The sequence below is a fragment of the Parambassis ranga genome, chromosome 5 (genome assembly GCF_900634625.1).
Source record: "Parambassis ranga chromosome 5, fParRan2.1, whole genome shotgun sequence".
NCBI lineage: Eukaryota > Metazoa > Chordata > Actinopteri > Ambassidae > Parambassis > Parambassis ranga.
In genome coordinates this window covers 14,051,520-14,064,966 of record NC_041026.1, presented here as the reverse complement: position 1 = coordinate 14,064,966, position 13,447 = coordinate 14,051,520, and the positions used below count along the sequence as shown (strand labels likewise).

General features: G+C 41.9%; 1 protein-coding gene across 2 annotated transcripts; it reads left to right on the top strand.

The window, feature by feature from the left end:
- Positions 1 to 705: 705 nt before the first annotated feature.
- On the top strand, positions 706 to 9,030 carry LOC114436086 (protein Wnt-2b-A-like). 2 transcript variants are annotated; one of them, XM_028406168.1, is made up of 5 exons: positions 706 to 1,238; positions 3,220 to 3,440; positions 4,152 to 4,429; positions 5,431 to 5,485; positions 7,693 to 9,030. In XM_028406168.1, exons 1-5 carry the CDS (start codon positions 1,057 to 1,059, stop codon positions 7,920 to 7,922), a joined length of 966 nt encoding a protein of 321 aa, XP_028261969.1. In that variant the 5' UTR covers positions 706 to 1,056; the 3' UTR covers positions 7,923 to 9,030. The 2 variants fall into 2 exon arrangements, with proteins under 2 accessions (XP_028261969.1, XP_028261968.1); XM_028406167.1 differs by having other exon boundaries at positions 5,431 to 5,695.
- The last annotated feature ends 4,417 nt before the right edge of the window (positions 9,031 to 13,447 follow it).

Below are 13,447 nucleotides of genomic sequence, written 5' to 3'. Positions count from 1 at the left end.
GTAATCTGGAAAATAAGCACTGCTTTAATAAATATTTGTGTGACTATGAATAATTTTATATCAATATATAAAACCTAATCTTTGCCCTAAACAGCACAGCTCCCTCTGCTCATCAGTGAACTTGAACACATCTTGGCTGGTGTCCCTAATCTGCTGGACTCGCTTGATGATGTTTAAACTGTGCTCTATGTGAAGGGAATCCTTGTTCCTCTTTTTGCTGGATATGCAACGTTTGTCCTAGTCAGAGGCTACAATACTCAATTGGAAAACAAGTCAGACTCTTTGTATTTATTATAATATAAACGAAAAGACATGCCTGGGATAGGCTGCACTGCAGCATCATTTTCATATGGTGATCATTCTATGAGGGTTATAAAACACCACTACTGTTATGTGATATCTTGAATCATTAGGTAGGATTACACAGCACCTGAAGACACCTAACGGGTGAAGAAAGAGGCAACAGACTAATGTTCACCAAAGTTGGAGCCTTCTCCTATAATGCTTTTGTGCTCCAATCCAATTATACGATCAGATAATAAGCTCTCACTGAAAATCTCCTTTCTCGCCTCTGTATCTCTGCATACCGCTATCTGTGTTTTTTTTTCATGACAAAGTGGGTGGGTGTGGGGAGAAGAGTTGGGGGGGGGGCAGACAGCTGACGCACTGGAGCGCAGCGCGGCATGTTCCAGTGCGCATCTTCACTCCCGTGCTGCAGGAGGAAAGGTGAGCGCACAGTGTCTGTCCCATCCTCGGACATCTTTCTAACTCTGGGCTCAACGCGTCTTATTTAACCATTTAATCTTCATCAAAGAAGCAGCGCCGGATGTTTTTTGTGTTTTTTTTACGTTCACAACTTTCCGAAGATTTAAATTCGGAGCGCAACAGCAAGAATTATGGATGTACAGAAACTTTACATTACACAGAATGGTAGTTAACTGATGGAGTTCTGCAGCAATTCTCCTCCTATGTGACGTGTTTATTTTTTCCCTGTCACTCGATGATGGACGGCGGACAGTCATTAAGGATTTTCACACCTGATTGTGCAGCGAATACATGAAAAGAAGCAGCATGTTTTGTCTGGTGAAATCTCGGAGCTTACCACACAGCAGCAGCAGCAGGAGGGCTATGGGGCTCAGAAATGGGGCTAAACATCACTCCAAACCCTTCTCTAAAATGTTCTTCAGCTTTATTCTACTCCTGCTTCTTTTCACACCGAGAGTGGACTCGTCCTGGTGGTGAGTGAAAGTTTGTTTTTACTGCTAAACTGTTTAAATGTCATTTTATCTACTAATATTTCCTTCTTAAAAATGATACCTTCCTGCTTAAACAAGTCCATGAGAGACACTTTGATCTTCTGTATGGGATTTTTCACAGTGTGTGCTTATATTCCTTGCACTCAAACATCAATGCAAAAGAGAGAGAGAGATGTTCTGCACAGCATGTGTGTCAGAAGTTTATGAAGATTAATGGGATTGGGGGGAATCTCCCCTATCCATCCATCTTGCCCAGAGTAAGTGGCAGGTGCAGGCGTTGGAGCATGAATAAATGCCCCTTGATGATTTCTCTTGAGGTTTTACAGGCTCAGAGGAGAGAAAAAAAACAAAGGAGGACGTGCTGGAGGGTTAACAGCCACCTGAAGTAGTCCTCCTGATGTTTTGGGTCACACATAGAAAAAATGTATTTGATGTAACTTCTCGTCAATTTCCTAAGAGATCCATATAGCATGTCATCCATTTACCACTTCTTCTGTTGTCATATGCAAATTTATTATGAACAAAATTTAAACATTCCACAGAGATGCCTCCACACGCTCCACGTCCAGGTGATTCATACTTATTTAGCCCTGGTTTATATTGTTTGGGCCTATTTTTAACCACTGTGATAATTCAGCGCCACTTCTTCCTCTCTATGTGTGTGTCCTCGTGGAGACACAGTCAGGGTGGGGGGGGGGGGGGGGGTCTTTTGGCACAGCCGGTATGTACAACACACAATAAACACAAGTAGTGCTTCTGTTCTGCTTTACTGCTCAGGCAGATAGTCGCAGTTAGAACAGGACTGGGACAGCCATAACAGGAGTGGAAACTGCCTGCTATGTCTGTTTCTGTCTCGGTGGCCAGGCGACACAAATGTGGCTGCGATTAGGCACTATAATGATATCCGGATGGAGAGTAGAGCGTGCAGGCTTAAAGAGGGAGAGAGAAGAAGGGGGGGGGGGCATCATATGGTTGAAAGTACTGTAGATGACTGTCCTTATGTCCTGTTGATAAGAGGCCTCCCTCAGTGTCACAATGCCACCAGCATGTGATTCTTAAGAGTTGCTACAAAGTTGGGGATTAGGTCTGAAAAAGGCAGGAAGCAAAGGATTTTCACTGAACGTGAGGAATTTAATAATCTCTTCCTGAGTATCTGAGTCTTAAAAAAGACAATGAATGAAGAAAAAAACGGAGGAATCAATAGACCACAGTGAAAGGATTCTTGTGTATGGTGTATGGTGTATGGTTGTTAAAACAAAGTATATCATGAATGATAATACCTGTGATAACTGTGCACTAAATATGAAGGTAAAGCCAGCAGCAGCTAAGATGGTATAAATAAATAAAAGCAGTTCAAAAATAACAACAATAAACCTCTCATCAGCCTCACTACAGCTCACTAATTAGATGTCACATCGTCACTTCGTCATGACCATACACCTCCTGTTTTTGCCAAAACGTGCTCTTTCAGTGTCTGCAGTTGTGATGTTGGAACTAGTCATGGGTGGGGCTTATCCCCTTATGATGTCATAACAGGCTGCTGAACCGTATGGTCCATCACACTACTATTTAGTGAGAAAGGAAAAAAACATTTTGTGGGTCTCCAAACACAGTAGCCATCCCACTTTAATGTATATATTTGTTGTTTTAACAAAAAACACAAAGCAGACTGTAAAAAAAAGGAACGTCTGGTTAAGATCCATACATACTCTGACACTGACATGTTGGATTTTGTAGAAAATATGGATGTCCAATAATTGGGGCACAGCTTCTGTACTGATGAATAAAAACTAAATCACATATCAGCATCAGCCAAAAATGACAACATAGCTGCTCGTATAATGGACTGTAAAAATATTCATTTAATAGTCATTTTAAGAGACTCCTCAAATCTCCTTTAAAGTAAAGCAACTCAAAATTTATGGAGTGTCCCTTTAACTTGTCATCATCTGTGTGTTTGCAGGTACATCGGAGCGCTGGGTGCTCGGGTGATATGTGACAACATTCCTGGTCTAGTGAACAAGCAGCGGCAGCTCTGCCAGCGGCACCCGGACCTGATGCAGTCCATCAGCGAGGGAGCCAAAGAGTGGATCAGAGAGTGCCAGCACCAGTTCAGACATCACCGCTGGAACTGCAGCACCCTGGACCGGGATCACACTGTGTTCGGCAGGGTGATGCTACAAAGTGAGTCTGCACATGCACCGCCGGGGTTCCTATCTGTGTGGTTTTGTCGCGTGACAGCGGTTGTTTATACCGGTGACACTCGAGTTAATCATCCTCGTAAATGTCTCCTCTGTTACCAGATAAGCAGGCGATTAATAGGCGTCCTATTAAATCAACTTTTCCCTGCAGTACAAACAGAAAGAGAAAGTGCTGTGGGTGTTTTTTTTTTTTTTCTTTTAGGCTACTTTCTCTGGAATTAGGAACGTTGATGTTCTAAAAACAAGTAGCAGATTGAGAGATCCACACTGGTGATGTATAAACAGTAATAGGAGATGTAAATATTTGGGTAGATGTTTCTGGCAGCCAGACAAAGCTCGACTCCCTGACATATCGCCTGTGTTCTGCTTCATTGCGTGAGCAGGAATGAGAACAGGAGGAGGGCGGGACAGCCAGACCAAATAACCCCCAAAATCTCCTCTCGTCTGAAATGAAAACACAGCTCAGTGACTGAGTAAGCTGCCATCTGTGCAAATTAAAAGGTGAAAGGAGACTCAGCTGGGCTGTGATGTTATAGCCGACATGTTGCTACTTCTGTCTTAACCATCCACCATAAATGGACCGACCCAGTTCTCCTTCTGTCTTGAACAGTTTGAAGAAGTTAGTGAACACTGTCACATCACAAAAATCAACTAGAAGTAATAACAGAAGGGCTTGTCTTTCCTGTCCACCCAGGCAGCCGAGAGGCAGCATTTGTATACGCCATCTCTTCAGCCGGCGTGGTCTATGCCATAACCAGGGCCTGCAGTCAGGGGGAGCTTAAGATCTGCAGCTGCGACGGCCAGAAACGTGGGCAGGCTAGTGACGAAAAGGGCGTCTTTGACTGGGGAGGATGCAGCGACAACATCAACTATGGCATAAAATTTGCAAAGGCCTTCGTAGATGCTCGAGAGAGGATGGTGAAAGATATTCCAGCTCTGGTGAACCTGCACAACAACCGGTGTGGTCGGATGGTGAGTACAGATACTGAGCTTCAACTGTGTTACAACATAATGCCATTTGTTTTAGGGAAGAAAAGTATCACAAAAATCCTCCAATAGCTTCAACTCAACAAGTAAAGGTATATATGAAGGTATATGTACCAGTCTGTCCTCACCAGAATATTGTTTGAGGTCAATACTTGCCCCTTTGCCACCTCCTTACCCTGTTTTTAATGTCTGACCTTAACCAGGCTTCTTTATGCTAAAGCCAGCTGCAGCTAAAAACAAAACTTATGATGAGGAAATGAAATTAGGAATTAGGAATTCTTGGGGACTCCAGAATGAAGGTCCAGCACCATGGGTACCCATCCACCAACCCCCACCTGCCTCCCATACTTGGACTTTTGCAGCTTTATTGGTCTTGTGATAAGATGACATCGGCCAATTAATGCGAACATAAATAAATCCATATGTGTCGTCAGCAGAAACGTAACCATGAGTTGTAACTGGTAGGTGTATCATTGAGCAAATGAGGTTTTTTTTTTTTCATGAGGACGTGTATATATACCCTATACCCTTTTTAACAAGATAATCCTTCCCTTGTGGTCAAATTGTATGATGGCTAAAGTGCCCTGAAGATCAGTTAAAAAGTGCACATTTTGCCTTGTAACATATTCTGTCATTTTCTCCTGAGATGTTTCTATTGATGTAGCCAATTGTGTTAGTCTTTCAATTGGGGACTATTGTAAAAGACAAAGTAAACAAAAAAAAATCATGTAATTTTACATCTGATGGGATGATTTTTTTACATTTATCAAAACCTACTCAGATACTTGTATAAAATTCAGTTTGCAACAACATTAAAGTCCAACATTCAGTAAAAAAAAGCTTCTGGAGAAACACAAAGTAAAATCTATCAGAGTGAAGAACATTAAGCTAACAATTGCAGCAGGTGGGCTGATCACACCTACTACATCATGCCATGGGCAACCTCATAGGCTTTAACACCCTGTCACCTCTGACCTCTGCTCTAGGCAGTGAAGCGCTTTATGAAGCTGGAGTGCAAGTGTCACGGGGTCAGTGGCTCCTGTTCTCTGAGAACCTGTTGGCTGGCTATGTCTGACTTCAGGCGAACCGGAGACTACCTGCGAAAGAAGTACAACACGGCCATCGAAGTGACCATGAACCAGGACAAGACCGGCTTCATGGTGGCTGACAGGGACTTCAAGGGGAGCACCAAGAATGAGTTAGTGTATGTCGAGAGATCTCCAGATTACTGTCTCATGGACCGAGCAGCAGGTGAGTGAATAAACCATTGGCTTTGCCAGGCATGACAACATATTTCCACAGCTCTACACTTAATACCAGTCTTAGAAATTTGAAAGAAAATGTGAATTTACAGGAATTTACTGCAGATCAGCTGGACATTTGCTGTTTGTTTTTTTTTAAATTACCTGACTGCTTACTCCAAGTGAGTCGTCATAACTCTGTGGTTCCGCTGACGGCTGCAGAATATTTTGTATTTTTTTACTTTTTGTGATTTTTTTATGGAATAAGTGGCTGTGAGGATCAATTTTAAGCAAAGGTTTTTCCAATAGAAACCAAATTTCACATGTGATGCCTTCAAGGACTATTGTAAAGATCAAACACAGACAATGTAATTTTGGAACTAAAATTTTTTTTAAAAAGCCCTTCAACATATTTTGTATATTACAAAAACGTAAAAAAAATGATTCATTCACAGTCAATAGTGAAATATGATGGTATATGATCAATAAATCATGTATTTTATTCTCTTTTTGTATCATTAGTAGTCAGGAGTCAGTGATTTTTAGATTGCTATAAAAAAATTAAATACATTTACATACATGTTATTATGAGACCAGATAAACAGATGGTTGACCCTGTGTTGTACAAACTCTGAGAATCGCAGACTCAAAGGCTTACATTCCTTCACAGCTTAAAGTTCAATGATTTGACCTTTAACATCTCTTAATTCCTAATGTTTGCTTTGCCTTGTTAGGCCCTGTCTCTCTCAGTAGAGCGTGACGGAGCTCACTAACTCACTGTTAATAGGTTAAGCAAGTTAGCATGTGGCGCGCAGGGGATGATAACAGATTCCTCCGCTCCTCCCTGCAGTTAGCTTGGTTGCACTTTGACAACTGAGGGGTAATGAAGGTGTGTTCACTCAAAGGACAGCCTGTCTTTCCTTGTTAAAAGGTGATCCTCAAAACAAGCCTATGACCCTCCTCACCACTAATCTCCATTGTATAGGAATTCACAGCCTAAGGATACATGCAGGCTTATTTTTCAAATCCTTCCTTTGGTCAGCATTAAGCTCCACTCCCAAGAGCCTGAGGGAAATATCTCTTCTTATTCTTTTTAGGGATGCTCTGTTATTAGACCCGGCATCTGAGTTTACACCTGAGTACATTGTGTTTGGGTCTGAGAGACTCTTCTGTCTGGAAGCTTAAACTCTGCTGGAAAGTGTGGGAAAAAAGATATTTTACTTGGGAAAAAGTTTCATTTTTTACCATCAGCATCCTTATTGTCTTTAAGAGATGGTCAGATGTCAGCGTTAGCTGTTCTGAACATCTATGTCACCACTGGAGTTTTTCCAAGAAGTAATTAAGTTGATATGGGGCCAGCATTAAATACAAAAGTGCCATCCTTCAACCTGAATTATGCTATCATGTGTTAACTGTGTGAACTATGAGAACATTTAACTTGATGGTGGTACTGAGATGAAAAGTCAGAAGAGCATCCATCCATTTTCTGAAGCTGCTTTGTCCTGTACAAGGGGTGGCTGGAGCCTATCCAGCTATGAATGGGTGAGAGGCTGGGTTCACCCTGGACATGTCTGGAGAGTCCATCACAGGACTAACGACCAGTCATGTTCACACTCACACCTACAACCAATTTAGAGCCCTCAGGTAACCTAACGCACGTCTTCAGGAGGAAGCCATAGTACTTGGAGAAAACACACACAGGCATGAGGAGAACATGCAAACTCCACACAGAAAGGCCAGCCTGATGTAGGCCACTGCACCACCATGCCACCAAAAATACATTAGCAACTTCACGGTGGTGCTGGGTATGAAGCATCTACACCATGAATGCAACCAACCACCTGGCAAAACAGCAAGCTCATCTCTAGATCTACACTGCTACTGTGGCTAAAATGTGCCTCCCATTTGGATGGATGGATAGATTTCAGTGCATCTATTTAGGAATTTATTTTGGCTGCAGACACATTTGCGTTATTATTATTAATTTATGTCTCCATCTTTCTTCAGGTTCTCTGGGCACAGCGGGCAGAGTGTGCAACAAGTCTTCGAGAGGCACAGACGGCTGTGAGGTCATGTGTTGCGGCCGGGGCTACGACACCATGCGCGTCAAACGTGTCACTAAGTGCGAGTGCAAGTTCAAGTGGTGCTGCGCCGTGGAGTGCAAAGACTGCGAGGACCTGGTGGACGTTCACACCTGCAAGCCTCACAAGCGACCTGATTGGCTGGACATCACCTAGCAAGGACATCCGGCCAATCACAGCAAGCTCCTCTTGGCTTATTAACCTCTGCGCTAATGACTTCCTTTCATTTGGAATCTTGTTAATACCTCTGGCTGTTGATGCTTTGACTCATCCGGGAGCAAAGTCTTCAGAAACCAACTTGGATAAAATGGCAAACTGGAAATAAGGTCCAGTTACTGATCACATGCTGCTTTATGAAACAAACTCTTTGATACAAAATGGTTGAATCAATATTATATCCTGTATGTAAATGGACCCTCACTGAGGCAGATATAATGTATGAGATGCCCCCTTGTTATATAGTACGTAAAGATGGAGTCAGCATAACATAAAATAATAATACTTTAGTCTGGAAAAGAGATAAAGATCACGTAAAAACATTGACTTAATGACCCTGAGTCATTTTATGGTACTGAAACAGATCAAGTAAAAAAATAAGTTTCTGCAAACAAAAAGTTCTTTCTTAATTAAGGCCAGATGGACAAACTGTGAATGCAGAGAAACCACAAGCAGGGACTTTAAGTAAAGGTGCTGCAAAGTTAGTTTCTGACTGATTGTTGATTGATGACCTGTTGGTTGAAACTTTAGGCTGCATATTTGGCTTTCCTTAACCAGTCTGACACATTCTGCTTGTGTTGAGTGATGGAAAACTTTATTATTATGTCTACCTCTGGTTTGTTGCTTTGCCTTTGAAGAAAACTGCTGTAGGCCATTTACAGATAACAGCAGTCACTTCATGTCATCGAACAAGTCACTGCGTATGCCATGCAAAAACACAAGACTGCACCTTTAATGTGGATTAGTGTAATGTGAATGCAGAAAGTAAACCTTTTGCCCAACTGTCACTGTATGAGATTATTTCTAAAATCATGTTACAAAATGCTAATCTGGGTTATATGCTTCCGAGCGATCACTTCTTTTCTTTCTTTCTTTTTTCTTTATGATATTTGTGTAGTGCAGTATCTGAGGAAAGCTCTTTACAGTTGCACCAATCTGACTTTCTTAGTCCCGATAATGATACCAATACTTGGGCTGTGTGCATCAGCCAATAATCTCTACTGATCTGTACCATTTCCTTTTGTAGGTGTTACAGGTGTGAGTCAAATCTACTGAAATGCAAGACACAGCATGTGTTTCAAACATAGAATTTATGTAAATAGATCAGCCCCAGGGATCAGCCATATTATTCAACACCTGATCTAGCTATTTTTTTTATATCAGAGCTGATATGTGATATCAAGAGGGCTATGATCAGTGTATCGGGGCTTCGGCTGCAGTCAGTAAATATCTGGATGACAGAATAAACAAGATAAGTGTGAGAACAGGGTTGAGAGACATTCATGGAGGGTTCTCTGCAGACAGACGTGCATGCACGTAAACCCATAAATAAATCAATAAATAGAAGTACCAACAGTTGCTCCTTACAGATTCTAGATGTTCACATGCAGTCCTTTGACAACATAATGTGTCTGTTACAGAGAGAAAATATCCCATGTCACAATTTGTGCATTGATGCTGAAAAGGTTGTTAAGCTGCTTCTTCTACAAAGAAAAAAAATCAATATCTATCTTTAAAAAAACTTACTCAAACACACATGATGACCTGCAGTGTCACTGGTGTCTATTAAAGAAAATCCGATTCTAACTCTGTCAAAATTGTGCAGTGTCAAAAAACGATGATCTTCTTTGAGCTGGCTGAGAACAAACAGAGAGAAATGAGTCCAGTCTTTATCTTACAGGCTCTGAATGCAGCTTTTCATATTGTTATGTCTTCATTGCAAAACAGCGTTTCTTCTGTCACTGGATCATGACAGAACTCTTCAATAATGCAAACTTATGCAACCGTCCTTTGTGCATATATTCACAGGCTGGTTTATGAGAACTTAAGTGTTTCATGAAACCTGAGCCAAGACGGGAAAAAAAAGAGCAGTGAAGTAGCTGCAGACCTTGAATTTGACTTTCTAACATCTGGTAATGCAGCCAGACATCATGTTGGGCCATCTGAGACACAAGTCTCAGGAGGGGTTTATGGATCTAAATGAAACTGACAACAAGCTGTGAAAGCTGAGAGTCAACAAATTGTTTCAGATCCACGTAATGAAGGGGAGAGCCAAAGTAAAGCGCTTTTGAACAGGGCCATGTCACACACCAAGTCAAAAGCTAATTGCAAGCAAAAGAGCCTGGTGGGGAAAGGAGTGTTTATCGTACAGATTAAAAAGGTGAAAGCTGCTCACACAGCGGGGGCTGCCGCTGATGTACCTAATTGTTTTGGCCTAATCTTCATTGATATCATGTCTTCTATCCAAGCTGTGCTTTTATTGTCAGGGTTTGGTGCAACAATGTCCTATATGAACTGTCTATGGGGACATTTTCACCTTGGAAATGCAGGTCCCAAAATATCTTAGTGCTTCTATATTAAACCCTGTTGATCCCCTCCTCTGTCACTCCCATTAAAAGGTCTTCCGTTCTCTTCAAGCTTATATGGGGCTCCTGTGCTTTCGCCCTGCTTCTGTGATGGCATGGAGGAGATAAAAATAATGCACCACACCAGGTTAGTGTTTTAAAGTTCAGTCAGTTCAATGTCAGCTAATGTAACAAGTCTGGCAGATGATATATTTGGACAGTGAGGGGGGGGGGGGGTAATCTACACACAGAGTAGATTATTAATGCTTTACTCATCTTTAATAGTATCCGCACCGCTTTGTCTCCTGCTATGTGTGATCCAGTTGAAGTCTGTAAAAATAACAGGAGTGGCATGGCAGGCATTCTCTGTCATCATAGTGATATCAAATGGGCATCTCAATTTAACAATGTCTCAGAGCTAAAATGGTCCCAGCGGGGACAGTGTGGTCCACACGGATGATTCACATTCAACAAAACCAGAAGGGAAAACAGCTGTAATGCATGCTCTCAAATTAAAACTGTCTCATTTTCACTCCAAACGTGTGTAATCTCCCCCACTACCCTGATTTATGGTAATACGGCAAATATACTGATACGTATACATTGTGAAATTGTTGCACTCTAGACTATTCAGGAAGTGAGTTGAACTGTTAGGCAAAGCGTCTGGTTGTTGTTCTTGGAAGAGAAGATGGCCCTCCTGACCCCATCAGAAGTAATTAAGAGCTTTATGTGCACATGAAATTGGACTTTAGCTGTTACAGTTTAGCATATTTACTACTCGCCAAGTGATGTCATGCACATTTGTCACTGGGAGCAAAATTCAGATATAAATCCCACTTCCAGTGTGTTTCCCTACACACACACACTCCACAATCGTCACATTAAAGGTAACATCCACACTGACTTACAATAAACAACCACGGTGGGGGGTCTTTCTCAAGTACAGCTTTTACCACACATTGTATTTTTAAATGGTCAAATGCATAATAATAATCCTTAAAATCATTCAGCCAGCTCACATGCAGTGGATTTACTGTGTGAATACAGAGCAGATATTTGGAATTTGGACACAAAACCACAAAACCATATTAGATACCAAGAGTGATACCAAGCACAATATGAAAATAATTTACAGCAGCTGGGAGGCGAGTGTTCAACTACTCACAATCCACAAGCAGCAGGCGAGGCATGCAGAACATCAACTCAGGAGAAAATGAACTGATCTGAAGAAACAATGTCCACTTCCACTTCAACAAGTAGCAGCAAGTGACAGTGAAATATTGGCAAGGTAGGACATGAGTGCAGAAGGAACATAAACTACAGACTGCAGCAGATAAAGATGAAGCACCAAACTGTGTTTCATTTATTATTGCACATAGTATTGCACACCCGAGTGTTCACATCAACCACTGAAACAGCAAAGAACTCTTTCAGTCAGTATCTTGGGTCACTATGGAAACCATTGTTTCTATCTGCTGACACTCACAATACACTAAGGAGTCAGTATGATTGGCAAGAGTTTAGAAAAGGAGTCTGAAAAATAGGTCTCTGGCTACTTCTTCATTTGTTTAACTAAGTGCATGTTTGACTCACAGTGCCATCTCCTGGTACAAAATGGTATTGCATTACAGTGCATCAGCTAATATATATATTCTCAGGCATCCTTGTCATACTGTGAAAGTTTTCTGTGAACTAACAATCAGATGAATTTCACATTTAACAGAAACTAACAGCAGGAAGCCACCTGAGGGCAATTTCCCCCTGGGATTAATAGAGTATGTGTGATTCTGATTCTGAAACAAAGGCCTGCAGGAAGACATGTGGCACAACACTCATGTACAAAGCTGCTACAATCCCCAACAACAAGAACAGCAACCACAAAGCAGGTCCACATGCAGACAAAAAGCACCATAAAAAGCAGCTGTTCATAGACTAGAAGCATCAGCAGTAGGCCACCACGTGGACATTAGCCAAACACATTACCAAGCATGTTAGCTCAGGCAGTGCAGCACTTACCTTGGCAGCGTAAGGGCAGTCTGAGTAGAAGCTGTTGGAGGCTCACCTGGTTCCCAGAGATGACAGGAGAGCTGATTCCACAGCTGGGCCACAGCTGGTGAATAACTGGAGGTGTTCAGTTCCAGCAGCAACAGAAACATAACACAGGATTTGAGTGTTAGCAGGTAATGAGGTGCTACATTAGCAGCATGTGGTGCCAGGAGCCAAAACAGAGGGAAGAGTCATGACAGATTAAATAACCCCACCTTTCCTCAAAGGGTGCGTTTGATTTGTGTTTCAGGTAACACAGTGTGTCACGTGTGAGTGTAACATACAAAAGCTAAAGTCAATGTCTAATAAACAAAAACAGAATTCAGAGTTCTTGGAAAGGATCAGGCGTGTTGTGTGGACATAACACATATAACTCCTGAGGCAGGTTCTCTGTACGTGAGACATTGGCACAGGTCCCTGGTTCATTAATGCATCATGCCAGTGAGCTTACTAGGTTGGCAACAGGGCATTAAAACCTCTTATTTCAGTAGGTCAGCTGTCAGGAATGCCTCTTTCCACTGGACATTTTAAATTTATGTGTGTGTTAGACAGCCACAAAACTAAATCATCATTTCACCTGTCATGTTATCATAAGGAGATTGCTGAGATTCCTCTCTCCTGTCATCTATACCTTCTATTTTCTTTGCATTGGCTCTGAAGCTCTGCCATGGAGGTCAGCGAGCAATTCAAGTTTCCACATGCTGCATGAAGCCGTGCTCTGGCACTGAGAGCAAACACTTGAGGTCCCATCAACAGTCCTCAGCGGTGATTTTCATTACCACTGCTCACCACTTAAGCATGAGTGCACGGAGTATGATTATGGCACCAGGAACATGCGACGTAAAAAGCATCTGCTGATGATGGCAGAGAGGTATAATCATAAGGATGGACATGATGGGCTCTTGGCTTTATATAGCAGCAGTACCAGGATGCTGGAGTACATTTTGAACTAGAACCAATAAACCTCATCTGTGCAGGTTTCAGAAAGATGAAGGGGAAGAAGTGCTTGTTCTGGATTTACCAAATAATGCAGGAGATAACATTTATATTAAAGAAGAACTAAGCACCTATATA

Excerpts from the sequence above, each read along its gene's own strand:
- LOC114436086 (XM_028406167.1), top strand. The coding sequence starts at position 1,057 with ATGAAAAGAAGCAGCATGTTTTGTCTGGTGAAATCTCGGAGCTTACCA. Across the intron at positions 1,239-3,219 it reads AGAGTGGACTCGTCCTGGTG|GTACATCGGAGCGCTGGGTG; the intron begins GTGAGTGAAAGT and ends GTGTGTTTGCAG. Across the intron at positions 3,441-4,151 it reads CGGCAGGGTGATGCTACAAA|GCAGCCGAGAGGCAGCATTT; the intron begins GTGAGTCTGCAC and ends CTGTCCACCCAG.